Source organism: Anopheles darlingi, chromosome 3 (genome assembly GCF_943734745.1).
Source record: "Anopheles darlingi chromosome 3, idAnoDarlMG_H_01, whole genome shotgun sequence".
Taxonomy (NCBI): domain Eukaryota; kingdom Metazoa; phylum Arthropoda; class Insecta; order Diptera; family Culicidae; genus Anopheles; species Anopheles darlingi.
The window spans coordinates 53,537,042-53,552,371 of NC_064875.1; the positions used below are offsets into that span (position 1 = coordinate 53,537,042).

General features: G+C 51.2%; 1 protein-coding gene across 1 annotated transcript in view; it reads right to left on the bottom strand.

The window, feature by feature from the left end:
- Window positions 1-14,377, bottom strand: part of LOC125954300 (glutamate receptor 1-like) — a 77,049-nt gene extending 62,672 nt beyond the window's left edge. Inside the window, exons 1-2 of the mRNA XM_049684479.1 lie at window positions 14,315-14,377; window positions 10,629-11,872 (exon numbers count right to left, since the gene is read on the bottom strand). Coding sequence (XP_049540436.1) covers window positions 10,629-10,866 — 238 coding nt within the window. The 5' untranslated portion in view covers window positions 10,867-11,872; window positions 14,315-14,377. The remainder of the gene's footprint in view (window positions 1-10,628; window positions 11,873-14,314) is intronic.
- Between the last annotated feature and the right edge of the window lie 953 nt (window positions 14,378-15,330).

A 15,330-nucleotide genomic window follows, 5' to 3' on the forward strand; every position in this document is an offset into this window, starting at 1 on the left:
TGTCAAGTGACTGGACAGTTAAACACCTTTAACCTCGTGCTGGTGAGGTGTTTGTAAAAAACTACTATTCCCATGTTCACTAACAGCTGCAATCACCTGTAAGATCAATCGATGAACCCTTTACGTATCCTGGACTTAATTTCCTTATGCAAACAAACCAGTCCTATTGAAAATAACTAATGAAGCATCAAAGAGAATGCTTAAGCATTAAATTTCACTCGACACTAATGATGCAAATTAACGTAAGTATTTGTTTAATAGCCTCAAGTATCAACTACCCAGCACACCAAACCAATTCAACTCGAAAGCAAAACAGACGAAGTACGAATGAAGACAAGAATCCGAAACCCTCACAATAGGGCCCACTGGGCCAGCAAAATGCACATTTACCGAAATCATTCCATTCCGTTCTCATTCTGTCCATCTGCCCAGTTTCATGCACCACTTGTTGCCTCGAGGCAACATCCTTGTTCCAATTCCGACACATTCCGTTTGAACAATCCAGCCACTTACACTTTAAAATCGTTTCAAAATATTATTCAAAACTTGAAGTGCAGCAGCAGCAGCAGCACCAACTGACCGTTTGTCGCGAGTGCAGCAATGGTGGGCCGCCCGTTCGGAGAGATAAATGAAGGCAGATATTTGCACTGTATCGTCCTGAATGCCCGCCCAGCCCGACCCACCCTCCCTCTGCTGAATGGATGCAGTGATTGTTTGCGGAAAGGCTTCCACAGTTTCGAGTGTTCGCTCGCTCTCGCGCTCGTACTTGACATCTCACCAGCATCCAGCACCCTTTCCATCCCTTTCCAGCCGTCCATCCATCCATTTAACAGAATATTTGAGCATCACAAAAAAAAAGATGGAGGCCAGAGCGCCCTCCAAGGACGGCAGAAAATAAAAACCATTCCAAAAGGCACTAGCGCTCCTCCAGCGGCACGCGGCACACCGCGCTGGTCCATTCCAGTGGCCTGACTGACCAGCAGCGGTCCGGACGTGACCGTTTTTCGGGCGAGAGTGGCAAACTGGCGGACTTGGCGGAGCACCCTTTCTGCCCCGCCCCAGGAGGCATCATTGGAACGGGAAGTGCAGTTTCGTGCAAAAGTTGCTCGTTTCGAGGCCACGCCACGAGGCCGACCGAGTGATTGCCGTTTGCCTCGAAGGTTTAAAGTAGTGGTTTGGTGGTGGTGGTGGTGGTGGGACGCATATTTGATGTGTCGGAAAAGGGCACTACTCAGGAGATGAAGGAAGAGGAGGAAGAGAGGAAGAGGCAGTAAATAGTGCACCAAACAAATAGCAGCAACGGATACACAGGACTCCCGGCCACAGGGATTTCCCTTTTGCAAACGTATACGACGAGTGGCGCACGTATTGATACCAAAAAGGCGGGGGGGTGCAAAACAAAAGCATAAGCCGATTACACTGGCATAAATCACGTTTATCCCGCGATGAAGCACCCACGATTTCGCTGCAGCCGCGCCCTCACACACACACACACACACACCGCTGCAGGCTACCACAAGGCCAGGCGCACATCGATTCTTTCGTTTCTCGTCGGTTCGACGAATGGCGACGCAGGTGACCAGCAGCGTTATTGGTCGACCGCTTTGGAGACTACATTAAAAGAGGAGTTTGTATCTCTCTGTCTCTCTCTCTCTCTCTCTCTCTCTCTCTCTCTCTCTCTCTCTCTCTCTCTCTCTGCTTTTTCCGATTTTTTTGTTTGCACACCACCAAACCGGCGTTAATTTATGCAAAATGTTGCGCTCCTGGCTTGCGGCAACGACCGAAACGAGTGACGCCAACGCCGACTGCTGGCCATTGCTGGCCATTTCCATGTATCGCTGATTAGAGTGCCGCGAAGATTTGGGTCGCTGGCAAATGCCAGCAGCTATCTGCACCTTGCGCCCAATCAGACATTTAAATGAGTTTATTAGGATGAGATTTTCACAACGTTTGCTCCGCTTTCAGTGACTCACATACACACACACACACACACACACAAACACTGTGTGCAGAACCAGCTCTGAAGCATGCTGCTCCCGAATGCCCCCTTGGGTGGGGTGGTTTTCGATCTTTCGAAGAACGGTTCCCCGGCTATCGCTAGTTTGGGGTGGCCAGAAAGTTTCTTATCGGAGGCCCCAAAGAAGGCCCTGGCCGACCTACCTGCCATCAGACCTCTGGCGTGCCGTACTCCATCACTCACACCGCGCTCGCACACACACACAGGCCACAAAGATAGGGAAACCGTTTTTGCAAGCGGTCTCGGCCTCGGAGCACCGGAGCAACGGGGCCCCCAATTTGTTATCTTAATTAGTGCGATATTTATCTTGTCTACACTGTTTTCGGGAGTTTTTCAACCGAGCACCAAGTGACAGCGACTAAGAAGACGACGACGACGACGACGACGATCTCGCCTCCCGCCTTTCGGTATCCCTACCCCGGGTGCGTGGTTCCTGCTCCTTGAGTTTACACTGGATTGCACGAATCCCTGGCCCCCTTGAGTGAAAGCCGCTGCCAAAAGTCCGCTTATCGCGAGCTCTCCACTCCTGCTGGAATTGATTATCCAGCGTGGCGTGAAAGCAAGAGAGAGAGAGAGAGAGAGAGAGAGATGATCCTAGATTGCAAAAAAGGGGAACCAGCACCCGGTTGTGTTTGTTTTGTTTTTTTGTTTTTTTGTTTTTAAATTCCGACTTCCGCACTGACTGGAAGTGGAAAATGGGAAAACATTTCTTCTCTCTAACCAACACACAACAAGCGAGAGCGCTGCTCGGTGTGTTTGCACCTCTGGGCATCGAGAGCCGTCCGTGGCGTAGCCTTGTATCACACAAATCTGGCTGAGCACCTGACCTGACCGCCTGCCTGCCGTCCTGCTGCTGCCGTGGTGTAAAATGTAAATAAGCACTTTTTATCGTTAACTTTTGAAAGTTGAAATCCTCAACCATTCAGCAACGCCATTCGGCCCGTTGCCAGATGTGAACGACCCACCCGACAGCGCCATTTTGTGCCAAGTGGCCACTTCCGCCGTGCTGCTGCTGCTTGAAAATTGGGTTTTTCTTGGTTTTTGGTGGCTCGGTGGGTCTCGGTAGCATAGCAGCATAGCAGGCGTGCCATGGCCATGGTTTCGGGACGCGGTAACGCTAGACCCGGATGAGCACCGCGTAAGCACCCGGTTTGAACGATCAATAATTTACAGGAAATGTTTAGAGAGATAACGAGAGGAAGAGGAAGAGTGTGTGTGTGAGAGAGAGGAAAACGGGGGGGAAAACATGGAAAACCGTAGCTCAAAGATAGGAGCATGGAGAGCATATGATAGCTCGATAGATAGCGGCCGCAAAACCACGATTCAATTAAAAGATACCGAAGAGAACCAGCGATCGTTCACACACACACACAAACGAACACACAACTCATATTTTCACTCGTTCCCCCGAGTGGGAAATCCCGTATATCGTCGGGTATGCGATGGCTAGCGATTCAATTAGATTGCTACAAAATGGTTCCTGATTGATCGTTTTCCATCGTTTACGGAGATAAATTAAAATCAGATACAACCAGCACTACCACCACCACCACTAGCAGCAGCGAGGCGCCGAGCTGGACGTGTTTGTGTTCCGTTCCAATTCCGGTCCTGTCCGGTCCGATCCGATTGTGAATCGTTCGTTGAACGCTGTAAACTATAAAGTGGGGGAAAGTGGACACTAAGAAAAATGGGGAGGATCCAGATCAAGGAAATGGGAGGACAATCCTTCCTTTCACTATCGTCATCGCGTCTCGTCGTGTACCGAAGGATCGTTGTGTTTTCTCCATAAACTTCGCTTATCGCTTATCGTGAGGGATTAGGAGGAACTGTTACCCTTTTTCCGGTTTTTCAAGCGACAGACGACAGCGGGCAGCTATTTCGAAGTCATGATGATTCCCTTTCATCCCTTCGCAAAATTCTGGAGAAGTTGGAATCCTTCTTCTTCTTCTGTTTTAAGGCAGGCAGAAGGCAAATAGGAAATAATTAAATGTCGGTAACATTAGTCGCATCCTCTGACTCTGGCCAGGAAACACACACACACACACCGGCAGACCAATACGATATCGTCGTGTGCAACAGTTGTTGGACTCGTTGTAAGCAGCGGCATCTGCCGGTGACAGTCGAAACGGTCGAGAAGAAATTCGAGCGTTTTTGGGGAGTTTCGGAAATTAATTATAAACAATCAATTCGACGACATAGCGACCAACACTCTCACGCGTTCGCGCTAGCCATCGCTCCGTAGTGAAGACAGCACTGCGAGCATCAACAGAAATGGACCTTACGAAGCCGGGCGTGGCCCCAGGAGAGAGAGAGGACGTTGTTTTGGGGCAGCTCTTGTTTCAAAGCAGCAAACATCGCGCGTGCCTCGAACTCGTCCAAGGACGAGCAAGTTTTTAATCACATCAAGATGTTGAATTTAATCGAATATCCGGTTTCTCTCCGTTCCCCCTTTCCTCCCGCTTTAGGCCGAGCCTATGCAACGTGGAGCGTATCCGATTCCAGGAGCCAGCAGCAGCAGCACACCAACAGGAGGATTTCATTTCAAATTTGAGGCTTCTAATGAAAGGAAATTAATGGCGCGATCACAGTTGTCGTCGTCTTGGTCGTCGTTCGACGCAGATCCGAGTGTCTTCGTTCTGGTGGTTGGTAAGCGGAAGCTCTGCATTGCGCCACCTCCCCTCCCACCCCAAAAAACCCACGCAATAAACTCTGTAACCACAATGTTTAGACAATCGTAACTTTCGAGAAAGTTCGTTTCTCCGGATTCTCCGGCTTCTCAGCGCGGTGGCCTCCCTTTCTCTCTCTGTCTCTCTGTCTCTCTTTCCCGGCCAGCGGAAACGTGCACAGATTGTGAATCGTCCGGTAAGGGAGGGAGTTCAATCGCCCGGGCGCAATCGAACATCATTAATCCGCCACCGACCGGCCAACAGACCGAGACAACCGCGAGGCTGAACCGATTTCGACTTTGAAGCGATGCCCGGCCGGCCGCTTCGCGGGAAAATCCCGCACCGTGTTCTAGCCAGACACAAAAAGGCCTCTTCGCCGTGCAGGACCCGTGCTGTGGTCGAAGTTTAGTCGAACTTTTGCTTAACATTCCCCCCTTCCGTTTGCCCTCATCCACAGCACATTGCCTCTGCCCCTGAAGTTCTCTTTTATCCTTGGCCATTCGTTTCGGTTTCGTTTTTTCGTTTTCGTTTTTTGCTTCTTGTTTCTGTTTTTTGTTCTGTTTCGTTCCTTAACCATCAAACGGAGGTATCGATTGCCGGTCGGTCCGTCGGAGGGGACTCGAGAAAAACGGGGGCCCAAAAGCAACTTGAAACTGCCATTTTCCGCTTCAACTTTTCACCAGCTCTTTGTTCACTCTCTCGCTCTCTCGCTTTTGCTCTTGGTATCTCATCTCAGCCTTCGGTCGGCCGGTCGAAGGATCCCCAAGTTCCCCGCTCCTTCCCACCTAAGTAGAGGATGAAAACACCCAAAGTTTTGTTAAAAATTTAATCTTTTTATTCATGATAGCACCCATTCTTTCTTTTCATCAACGCCCCCCAGGCAGAAAACGAAGGTGCCGTTATAGAAATGTAAAGAAGCCAGAGAAAAGCGCGAGAAGCGTCAAAGCGCGCTTGGATCGTCGTGAGAAAAAAGAAGAAAAGATGGGGCAAACTTCATCTTGTGTCTTCATAAATGGGACGATGCTTCCGTTTCCGGTCGCTAGCGCTGGGTCGGAAATAGAATACAATCTACCGCCACCACCGCCACGCGAAGCATCAAAGCATAATTTATCTGCTAAATTTGAACCAGAAAGAAAAACGAAAAAAAAAGAAACAATTACAACACCGCACACCGCACGGTGTCGGTTGTCAGTGTTGCGGACACTACCACCAGACCAGCCCAGACCAGACCTCTCAATGGCTCAATGTTTGCCAGTTCATCAAACCCCGGAAAGTGACCCAAGCGGAAAATGGAGACCGATTAAACATTCCGTTCATTTTTCATCGGTTCCATTCGTCCAGTTTCAAGGGACCGCATCGAATCGACGAGGGAGAGGGTGATGGAAGAGAAGCAAAACGCGGGGGTTTTCACTGCCCGGGTGAAAATTTGTGAAACTGAGAACCATTCGGTCGGTCCAGGGAACGATTGTTTCTGGTAGAACTCCGCTCGAATCAGTGGTTTGTGACACATTCTTGAGAAGTATCGCCTGATCAGACATTCCAACCGGTCCTTTCCACCGCTGGCTGGATCGGTCAATCGGTACTGATTCTGACTGATAATTGGTTTCGAGAAGGACTGCTCCCGTGGGTGCAGGGTTCTACGCTGAAGCAGGTCATTAGATCGAATGTCCTTCAATATTTTGAAGCACCGAGGAGTACCTTCGCCATTGTCAAACATTCAATTTCGAAAGTTGTTTCCCTTTCGAGGAAACTGTTATCAGTAAAGGACATTGCTACCAGCGGATAGTCATAGCAACTTCGTAGTGATAAATGATAGGAGCAAGTGAGTTGTCCATTAAGAGCTTCCATTGATTGATGCTGAACTAAAGTGTTCCACCGTTTCTTTCTATTGACTATTGACTACATCTTTTCCATGAACTCAATTTGTAGGTGTACGATTTAAAGTCTGAATATTTTGGGATGAGATTCGCGCTACAGATCATACTTTAGCTTGCAACCAACTGCTCTTTAGTTCGAGAAACCTGTTCCACTAGAGCACTGCACTGTATATGGCACGATCTCTATCCGTACTTACATATTGGGTTCAAATACTTGGAAACTATTCAGCTGATGAAACTCTCTTATCCACATCGGAGAGGAGGATTCTTAGAAGGCATGTCTAGCCTTTATGTCGGAAAGTACAAGAATAGACGAGTCGATACAACGAGAAATTACACGGCAACCGTATCCGTAAAATTATGTTAAAACTCTGTAGAAGAAAAAAGGAGGGCCGTAGTACACCCAAATCGAAATGGAGCGTCTGAAACGACGACAGATTTGCTGGAATTCAAACATGGAAGACGATATCGTTCAACCGTAAGCAGTGGCAGGTTCGTATCTTGCCAAATGCCATCTGCCTTACGTCACCGAACATGGCGCCTGATAACTACACAAGGCGTTCTAGCTAAACAGTAGATAAATTCAGTTATCAGCAAAGAGTTGTTATGATCGCTACAGCTTTCCTTTTGTTGTTACAGCAACTTCCAGGATCGCAAGAAGCTTAGAATGAATACTATGAAAGCTTCGACATCCGAACATTTTGCTAACGTCACTGCAGCGTCACTGCAAGATGCCCTAGGTTCATCGGATGCATCCTGCAACCGGTTAAAGCTCTTTCTAACCGAAAAACCACCCCCAGACTCTTTCACTTCTCGTGTCACTCGTGTAAAGGGTAAAGTTGATTCGTGCCGTCAACACGTCAATCCTGATTGCGTCCCTGCGTCCGATCATCAAAAGCGTGGTTCGCAACGGTCACTTTACAACTCGCCCGTCGTTTTTTTTTGTGTTGTTGCTTCGTTGAGTTCGCCGCCGCCGCCTATTCACGCGAACTGGCACTGGCAGGAGATGAAAAGGAAATGTTCCACCTTGTGAAGGTGTCCGTACGTGCGTCCGAATGCTCCGGTACTACCAGGGCACTACCATTAGCATTCATAGGGTGTGTCCGATCGTGCGGAAAAGCAACATTACCAGCATCACTCACACACACACACACGCGCGACGGTCGATGCTTTTCTGCACGAATAGAGAACGGTTGGCTTTGGTGCTGTTGCTGGCCGCTCTTCACCGAAGGAGAAAATGGCAGCGATGCACTTTTTGCCTCTTTTTCCTCGCACGGCACGATGATGCACTTCCGCAAAGGTGTGAAGCATAAATGTTGCATACAGTGGGCCAGTATGCTGGCCACGCAGACAGAGTGCGAACGTCCTGTCCTGTTCCGTGCTGTTGCTGCTGTTGCTCGTGAGTATGTCGTCTGCTGCTCTGTCGAAAGGTACGCATAATCGCATTTGAGCAGGAAAGAAGCAAAAGAAGGTCCCGCCTTCAACCCCGGAAATCCCGGGTGGAATGTCGTTTTTTTTGGGGGGCCCGAGAGCCCAGGCATACCATCATGCAAGCGCCAGACCAACAGGACTTATGTCCTGCCACAGCTTGATGCCTGCCCGGTGCTTGAAAGATGGAGACGTTGTGTGTACCCTTTGATTTGTCGAACCCGGAGCCCGGCTATCGAGCAGAAAAGTGGCATCGATTTGACGTTGATGCAATCACCGAGTCCGAGAGGAGAGGAGTAGCAACAACGACACAAAAAAATGACTGCATCACCATTCCTTCTCTGTGCCTTCAACACAACCACCACTCCGTATGCAATCGATCTGACTCGAGAAAACGAAGGGGGAGGGGGGGAGCTTGAATGTCGCAGGACACGCTGCTCGGCACTCGGGACTCTGGAGAGTGATTTTTGGGGCAGGGAAGGTGGGTGGTGGTCCAGCCAAAGGTTTCCGGTGACAGTACGAAATCCTGCTTCCGTCCTTGCGAATCCGATTCCGATAGATTCGTTGCATCGCTGACTGTAAAGGAGCATCACAACGACACACACACACGCTTGGCATGACTTTTGCACATTTCTCGCCACTCATTGCGTCTCGATGCTTTTTTGTCCATTTTTTCCTTTCGTTTTTTTGGTGCGTTTCACTCGGTACATCATCCTCTGCCACGTTGCTGCTTTGTCCTCCCTCGACTGATCTTTTACCGGAGCACGTGTGCAGATGCGTGTGTGTGTGTGATTCCGAGAAACGCACGTCGCTATTTAGCGACCGAACCATTCGCGACCGTGGCAGGGCACGTGGCGTGACGCACCGGTTTTTCGGGGCCACCGTCCGGGGCCACCGTCCGGGGCCATCGCTAGGATGACGGGAAAATGCAGCAACAAAAAACAAAAAAAACACCGGAGAAGAAACAGAAGACACCAGTCCCGGTTTTATCTCTCGCTTCACGCGTGAATGACATTCTGATGAACCCGACTTCATGGGCGGGTTGGACTACTCCATACACACACACACACACCCAGGGCAGTGCCCAAGGGTTGCAGCGAATTTAATTAAGGTTACTGACAGGAAGGAAGGAAGACCTTCCACCATCTCTCTCGCCCGGTGGGACCGGAAAAGATCCTTCGGCAGGATTATTGAAGTCATTTTCCATCACACAAATGGCGACCGAGCGACCTTGCGACCGACCGACCGACCGACCGTTGATGATGCTCGGTGTGTGTGTGTGTGTGAGTGTGGGAGAGGGGGATGCCACCCATCGGTATCATATCACAGGCGCCCCGGGTTATGTGGCTCGCAAACCCCTTTTTTTGGGCCGGTTTTTGTTGTTGTTGTTGGGGCTCACTACCATCACCCCCGGGTGGGGACCGAGCAACGAGGAACTGATGGAAAAACTTCATTTGCAAGATCCCAAAATCGATTAAGGCATCCACAACGGGGGGCGCACTCTGGCTCTTCCCCCGGGTTGACTTTTGGGAATGTGATAAGACTCCTGCGAAGGGAAGCGTTTGTCACCCCTTGGCGTTTCCCCAAGGGTTGCAGTTGCACACAACGGAAATCAGCTCGGTCAGCTCAATCCTTCATCTACGAAGTGGATTGCTCCCGGGTCCTAGGAGTCCAGCTCTCTCCACTCTCTCTCTCTTTCAACAATTGTTTGACTACCGTTTGGTCGAAGCGAATCTAAATTGCGGGCTAAACGATTCACGCGTCGCGGTAATTTATTTCCCTCCCTTGGACTCGGAGTTGACCATCATCATCCCCATCATCATCGGGACCATCGGGCGTCGCACGAGGCGATCATGACGCTGATCAATCCCATTCATAACGCTACCAGCCAGAGCTACCAGCAGATGGAAATAGAATGCGGAGGGCTGAAAGGACTGTTCCCAGAAGGGGGCCAAGAGGAAAGGAAAGGAGAAGCCCGCATCAGCGTCGCGCCGAGCCGTAAGCCATGATTTCGCATCATGATACCAACCCAATCCAAGAGTATCCTTTCCATATTTCTCCTTTTCTCTCTCTCTCTCTCTCTCTTGGCGCTCGCTTGGTTCCTTTTTCTGGGGCATTAGCAGTGAGCTTTTCTTTGAATATTTGACGCATAATCGGAAGATAGGGATGAAGGGAGGTTGCCAAGGGTGGTGGTCCATCCCTCGTGAAAAGAGGATTTCGATTTCGGATTCACCACGGAGAGAGAGAGAGAGAGAGAACGGAAGGAACACGAAAAGCCACCGCCATTCACGGTGGATTTGTGTCCCTCCTGTTCATCCCCTCCCTTTATCCCAAGGGTTGACTTCCTTGAAAAGATACACACGAAAGATGGGGGGTGTGTTGGTTTGTCTGTGCCATGAGCCAAATCGTGCCCATCCATCCCTCGGATTCTATTCATTCGTCAGCCGGACAAATCAGTTGACAGATCAGATCGGGGTCCTCCCCTCCTTCGTTCCAGATCCCTCCCTCGTCCATTGAATGGTCTCGGCCTCCTGTATCCAAAAAGAGGACACACTAGCAACGTGGAAAGGGGAAAAGGCGCGGTGGTCGCATTTGGGGCTTAAGCTGGGGGTTGTTGGAATGCTGGAATGCGTCACTCACCTAATGGGATCTTTTCGGTCGGTGGCTGTGCATTGGCGAGCACCGGTGGCAAGGGTGTGAGGTGACCGGTAGCCAGCACCACCACCAGCAGTGCCCCGACTAATGGCACCATAATTGCGCCCGGTACCCGGTACACCCGGACCCGGTAGTCACTGCCAGTCCGGGTCGTCGCTGATGTCGATGTCGTCGTCGACGAGTTGCTGCTGCTGATGCCGGTGATGCCGGTGATTAATTCCATAATTATCGCCAGTTTTACTTTCCGCTTCCGCGACGTCCGTCGCTATGGTGCACCAGCTACCAGCTGTCAGTGACCAACACCAACACCCACACCCACACTACCAACACTACTACCAACAACGGTCGCAACAGAGATGTTTTCCTCCCACCTGATGGAACACCACTTTCTTTGCAATTTCGTGCCACTACCTTTCACTCCCAGCACACACACATCGGTGGTGCAAACACACACACACGCGCGAGCACACACACAGTAACGGTGCGAAAGTAAAAAAAGGGCCTCAGATACTGCACTCTTCTCTCTTTTGCTCTGCCTTCTTCTTCGACTACTTCTTTTTCGATCACGGCCACCCGGGAGGGAACGTCGTAGTCGTTGTCGTCGTCGTCGCCGGCGTCGTTGGCCACGTTGACAGCTCTGTTTCGTTGCGGACTACTGGCGCAATTTATGCGCAATGATTAATGCACCATCTTCACCAATCCTCTCCCCCAACCGGCGGGGGGGTTAGGCTCCACCGCGGTGACAATGATGTAGAAACACTCCTTGAAACACACACAAGCACACACACACACTGGCTCACACCAAACACAGCGCTGAGCACTGGCACACTGAGAGAGGCGCGTGGTGCGCCTTTTCACCGTTGCGATTTTCAATTTAAATTCAAATTTCTGTTAGCAAACGAATCGCGCCGGATCGCCACGACAGGGACCAGGGGATGAGGAGTAGGAGGAGAAGGAGGAGTGTGGCCTCGTTTGTCCACTCCTGGTGCTACTGCTGCTACTGCTGCTGCTGCTTCTGCTCCAATGCTTACTCTGTTTCGGTTTGTCATCCGGTTAGATTACTTTTAGCGCGCGCACACACACACACACAAGCACTTCTATCACCAGCGCCGCGACAGCCGCGACTGCTGTGACTGCTGATGCTGCCGGTTGGTTGGTTGCTATGCCCACGATCTAGCGGCAGGCATCAGCATCAGGGAGCATGATTTCGAGTATGAGTTTGACGTTGACTGAAACAAAAAAAACGGAAGAACGGAATCGAAAAATTGCCTTTCGAACGATCGCACAATCACTCAAAGACAACAAACACACACACACACACGCACACACATATGTGGTGGCCGGACGCGATCGCTTGAAGCGCGGAACCGCGAAATAGAAAGCTCTCATTCGCAAGGATCCGCCTCCCCCGTCGAAAAAAAAAACGGGAAAATGGACGTCGAGCAAACACTGCACGCCCTGCAGAAAGGACACTCCTGCCCCGGGTCTTGGCCCCGGATTATAAATTGAAATCGTAAAATTCGATTCTTTTATCACCGAAGCCGAAGGGATCCCCAGGTCCAGGTCCAGGGCGTGATCGCTCGCGACCATAAATAAGGCACGTCCTGTTGTGTATCATAATAAATCCTTAACGGTGTGACATATTGATTCCCGGGGCCCGCTGGTCGACGCTGGTCGCTGACACCCGATTTTGACGCGTTTCGCGGGCGGTTCCATCGCGAAGGATCCAGCTGGAGCACCATCTTCAAGGAATGGAGCCTCTACCCACCGCTGAGGATGATTTACGCACGGCTGAGCGCTTCCTCGAGGTTTCTCGAGGAAGAGGGAAAATCGATTTTGCGTGGCACTTGGTAGCGTGTTGATTAGGACCTTGCTTTCCATTGCTTTCCTTTTTGGAGTTCCCATGTTCCCGTGTTCGACGAGAATCCACTCGGTCTGGTGGTGTGCATTATTAAGGGAAAAAGGACCCAAGGGATCTTTGCACTGTCGTTCGCTCGGTGTCTTTTCCGTCGATCGATCGATCGATCGATCGAAGCACTCGCAAGCCACGTCGCAACTCGAGTCCCAAGGACTCGCGCACAGGTTTACATGCTTAATTTAATAACATTCAATTAACCCAGGGTCGGTACGCCCCCCTCCCTTGGGAGTCCCGGAGTACGGTGGTGGTTGCGACCAAACCAAACAACGGTAGCAGTAACTCCGGCAATCCGCTTTCGCCTCCCACCGCCACCGGAAGGGACGCAAAGTTCGAGTTGCTCCAACCAAGTATTAACCTTGGTCGCGTGTATGTGTTTGTGTCTATGGCTGTGTTGTTGTTGTTGTTGGTGTGATTCATCCACGCAAAAGTTTTCGCGTCTCCAGGGGATCGTACACAAACACACACACACACACACACACACACATGCTTGCTGATACCAAGGACAATCCGATGTGGTTGGATCCTGGCGAGCGAATTTTCAATCGTTCAAGCGATGGCTTGATGGTTGGAGACCCGGAACCGGGGACGTCCCACCTCCCCCCACGGGAAGGTGATTTATTTTCTGCGCGCAAATAATTTCCAAATTCCATCGACACCGGGCCCCGGGTTGCCAGTACGCCAGTCAAGTCACCAAGTTACGCTCGCTACGCCATTGCGTTTATTATTATTATTTTTTTTTGGTTTTTGGGAGATGAACAGCATCCGAGGGAAGGAAAGGAAAAAACGAAATGGAGAAAAAAGTAGAAGAAGAGGAAGGAAGAGGAAATGGATCGTAAGTATTATGCTGTCAACACACTTGGCCACAAGGCCACGACACCGCACGACTGGGGTCGAAGGGTGGGTGTGTGAGTGGGTGAGTGGGTGGGTGGCCACCCGTCGCTGGTGGGTGGGCAGCATGAGCAGTAACATGAAAAATGATCGGCCCATGGTCTGTTCGGTCGCACGTCACGTCACCACGGTACGGCACGGCATGTTGGCTCCTTTTTGGGCCACGGCGAAGGACCTGCGCTGCTCCGGCTGTTCACTGACTCGGCGACACTCGGCACTCGGTGGCCAGCGTTTGCGCCCACTCCCCTTTTCCCTCCAGAACTGATTCGCTGTCGCGGGGATGTTGTTTTCGCCGTTTGGCAGCCACCGTTCTTCTTCTCCTTTTGCTTCGTTTTTTTTCCTGGCTACTCCACTACTTTGATGCTTTTATCGGAAAACACACGCACGCACGCACCGAGGATGACACCGGGTGTCCGGTGCAGGCCACAACACCAGCAGTAGCCGTGACTCGCTCTCGCTCGCTCGTTTGCTCTTTCTCTCTCGCTACATCACTTTGGCTTCCTGGCACAGCTTGACACTCTCACACGCACAAACGTCACACAACAACACACAGATGCTTGGTGCTACTAGCGCTGGGTCACTGCGAAGGGGTTGTCGAGATGCGGCACCGACGGATCATCCCGTTACAGTCCAGTCAAGTCCACCGTTACACACTGACACACATGACGCGCGCCACACCTTTTGCCGACGACCGATGGACCCCTCTATTCCCGAAGTCCCGGAAGTTCCGAAAGTTCCGAAGTTCCGTCAAGAAACAACTCTTCTTTTAACTTTTTTATCCCTGCTTCCGGATCGGTGATGATGGGTGCCGGAACCGGGGAATTGGGGGACCGGGGGAAGGGGACGAAGGAAACGAATTGAAAACCTTTTGCTTCCTCGTTGCGTGCTTCGGGAGCGTACGTGCCAGCACGCCCATCACGGTTGACGTCTACTTTAGTACTAAGCGGTGCGGATCCGAGCCATCCAAGGCGGTCACGGCACCCGAAAGGCCCACACCGACCGGTCAGGTACCTGCAGCGGAAGGCAAAAGGAGAAGCGAGTCACTGCGGGAGGGAGACGGTGAGGGATTTGCTCCCGTGAGAGCAACGTTCGGATTGTACTAAAAACCCAGCATCCTGGGCTGTAGGTCGGCCATTCCATCCAGCAGCAGCAGCAGCAGCAGCAGCCGCAGCATCACGTCACTCTCAGCAGGCCTGTTTCTCTCTCTCGCGCGCTTTCCTCTCTTTATATCTCTCTGAACCAGAAGAGCGAGAGCGAATGGTATCCAGTGCACGAGAGAGGCCCCATTTCGAAGTCTTCTCGAGGAGCGCCTCGCGGAATGCGAAAAGCAAACGAAGCTGTGCGCTACTGCAGAAGAGCGCAACCACCGAGGTTCCAGGAGCTCGAATCGGTTGCCGAAGCTCACATCACCACCTCGACCGTTTCTCCACCCCCCCCCCCCCCCCCCTTTTCAGGATGTGGCAACCGAACGGATGAAGTAAGACCGGATGGCGCTCGGTGTGTCGGTCCGCTGAGAGCTGGTCCAAGTACTACCTCCGCCTACGACTGCCTCTGCGTTGGTGTGCGTTGTTTATCGGCATAGTTTTAGTAGACCCGCTAGATGGCGCAACCTTCGATGTCGTTTGAACTCAACGGACTCGAAGGAGTTGCCCTGGGGAACGTCCCGATCCTCCCGATACCCTAGAAGCTAGTGGTGCCACGTCTGTCAGCCACGCGACCGACTAAGGTATTTCCTTTCATTCGGGATATAACTTGAAGACGCAAAGGAGGCAAAAAAGATCCTTTCAAGTTGCATTGCAAAGGAAGTAGTGATCCTAAGGTTCTAGCACCACAACAAGTCAACTACAAGATGGAACAGCAGCCATTCTTTGCCCGGCGCCA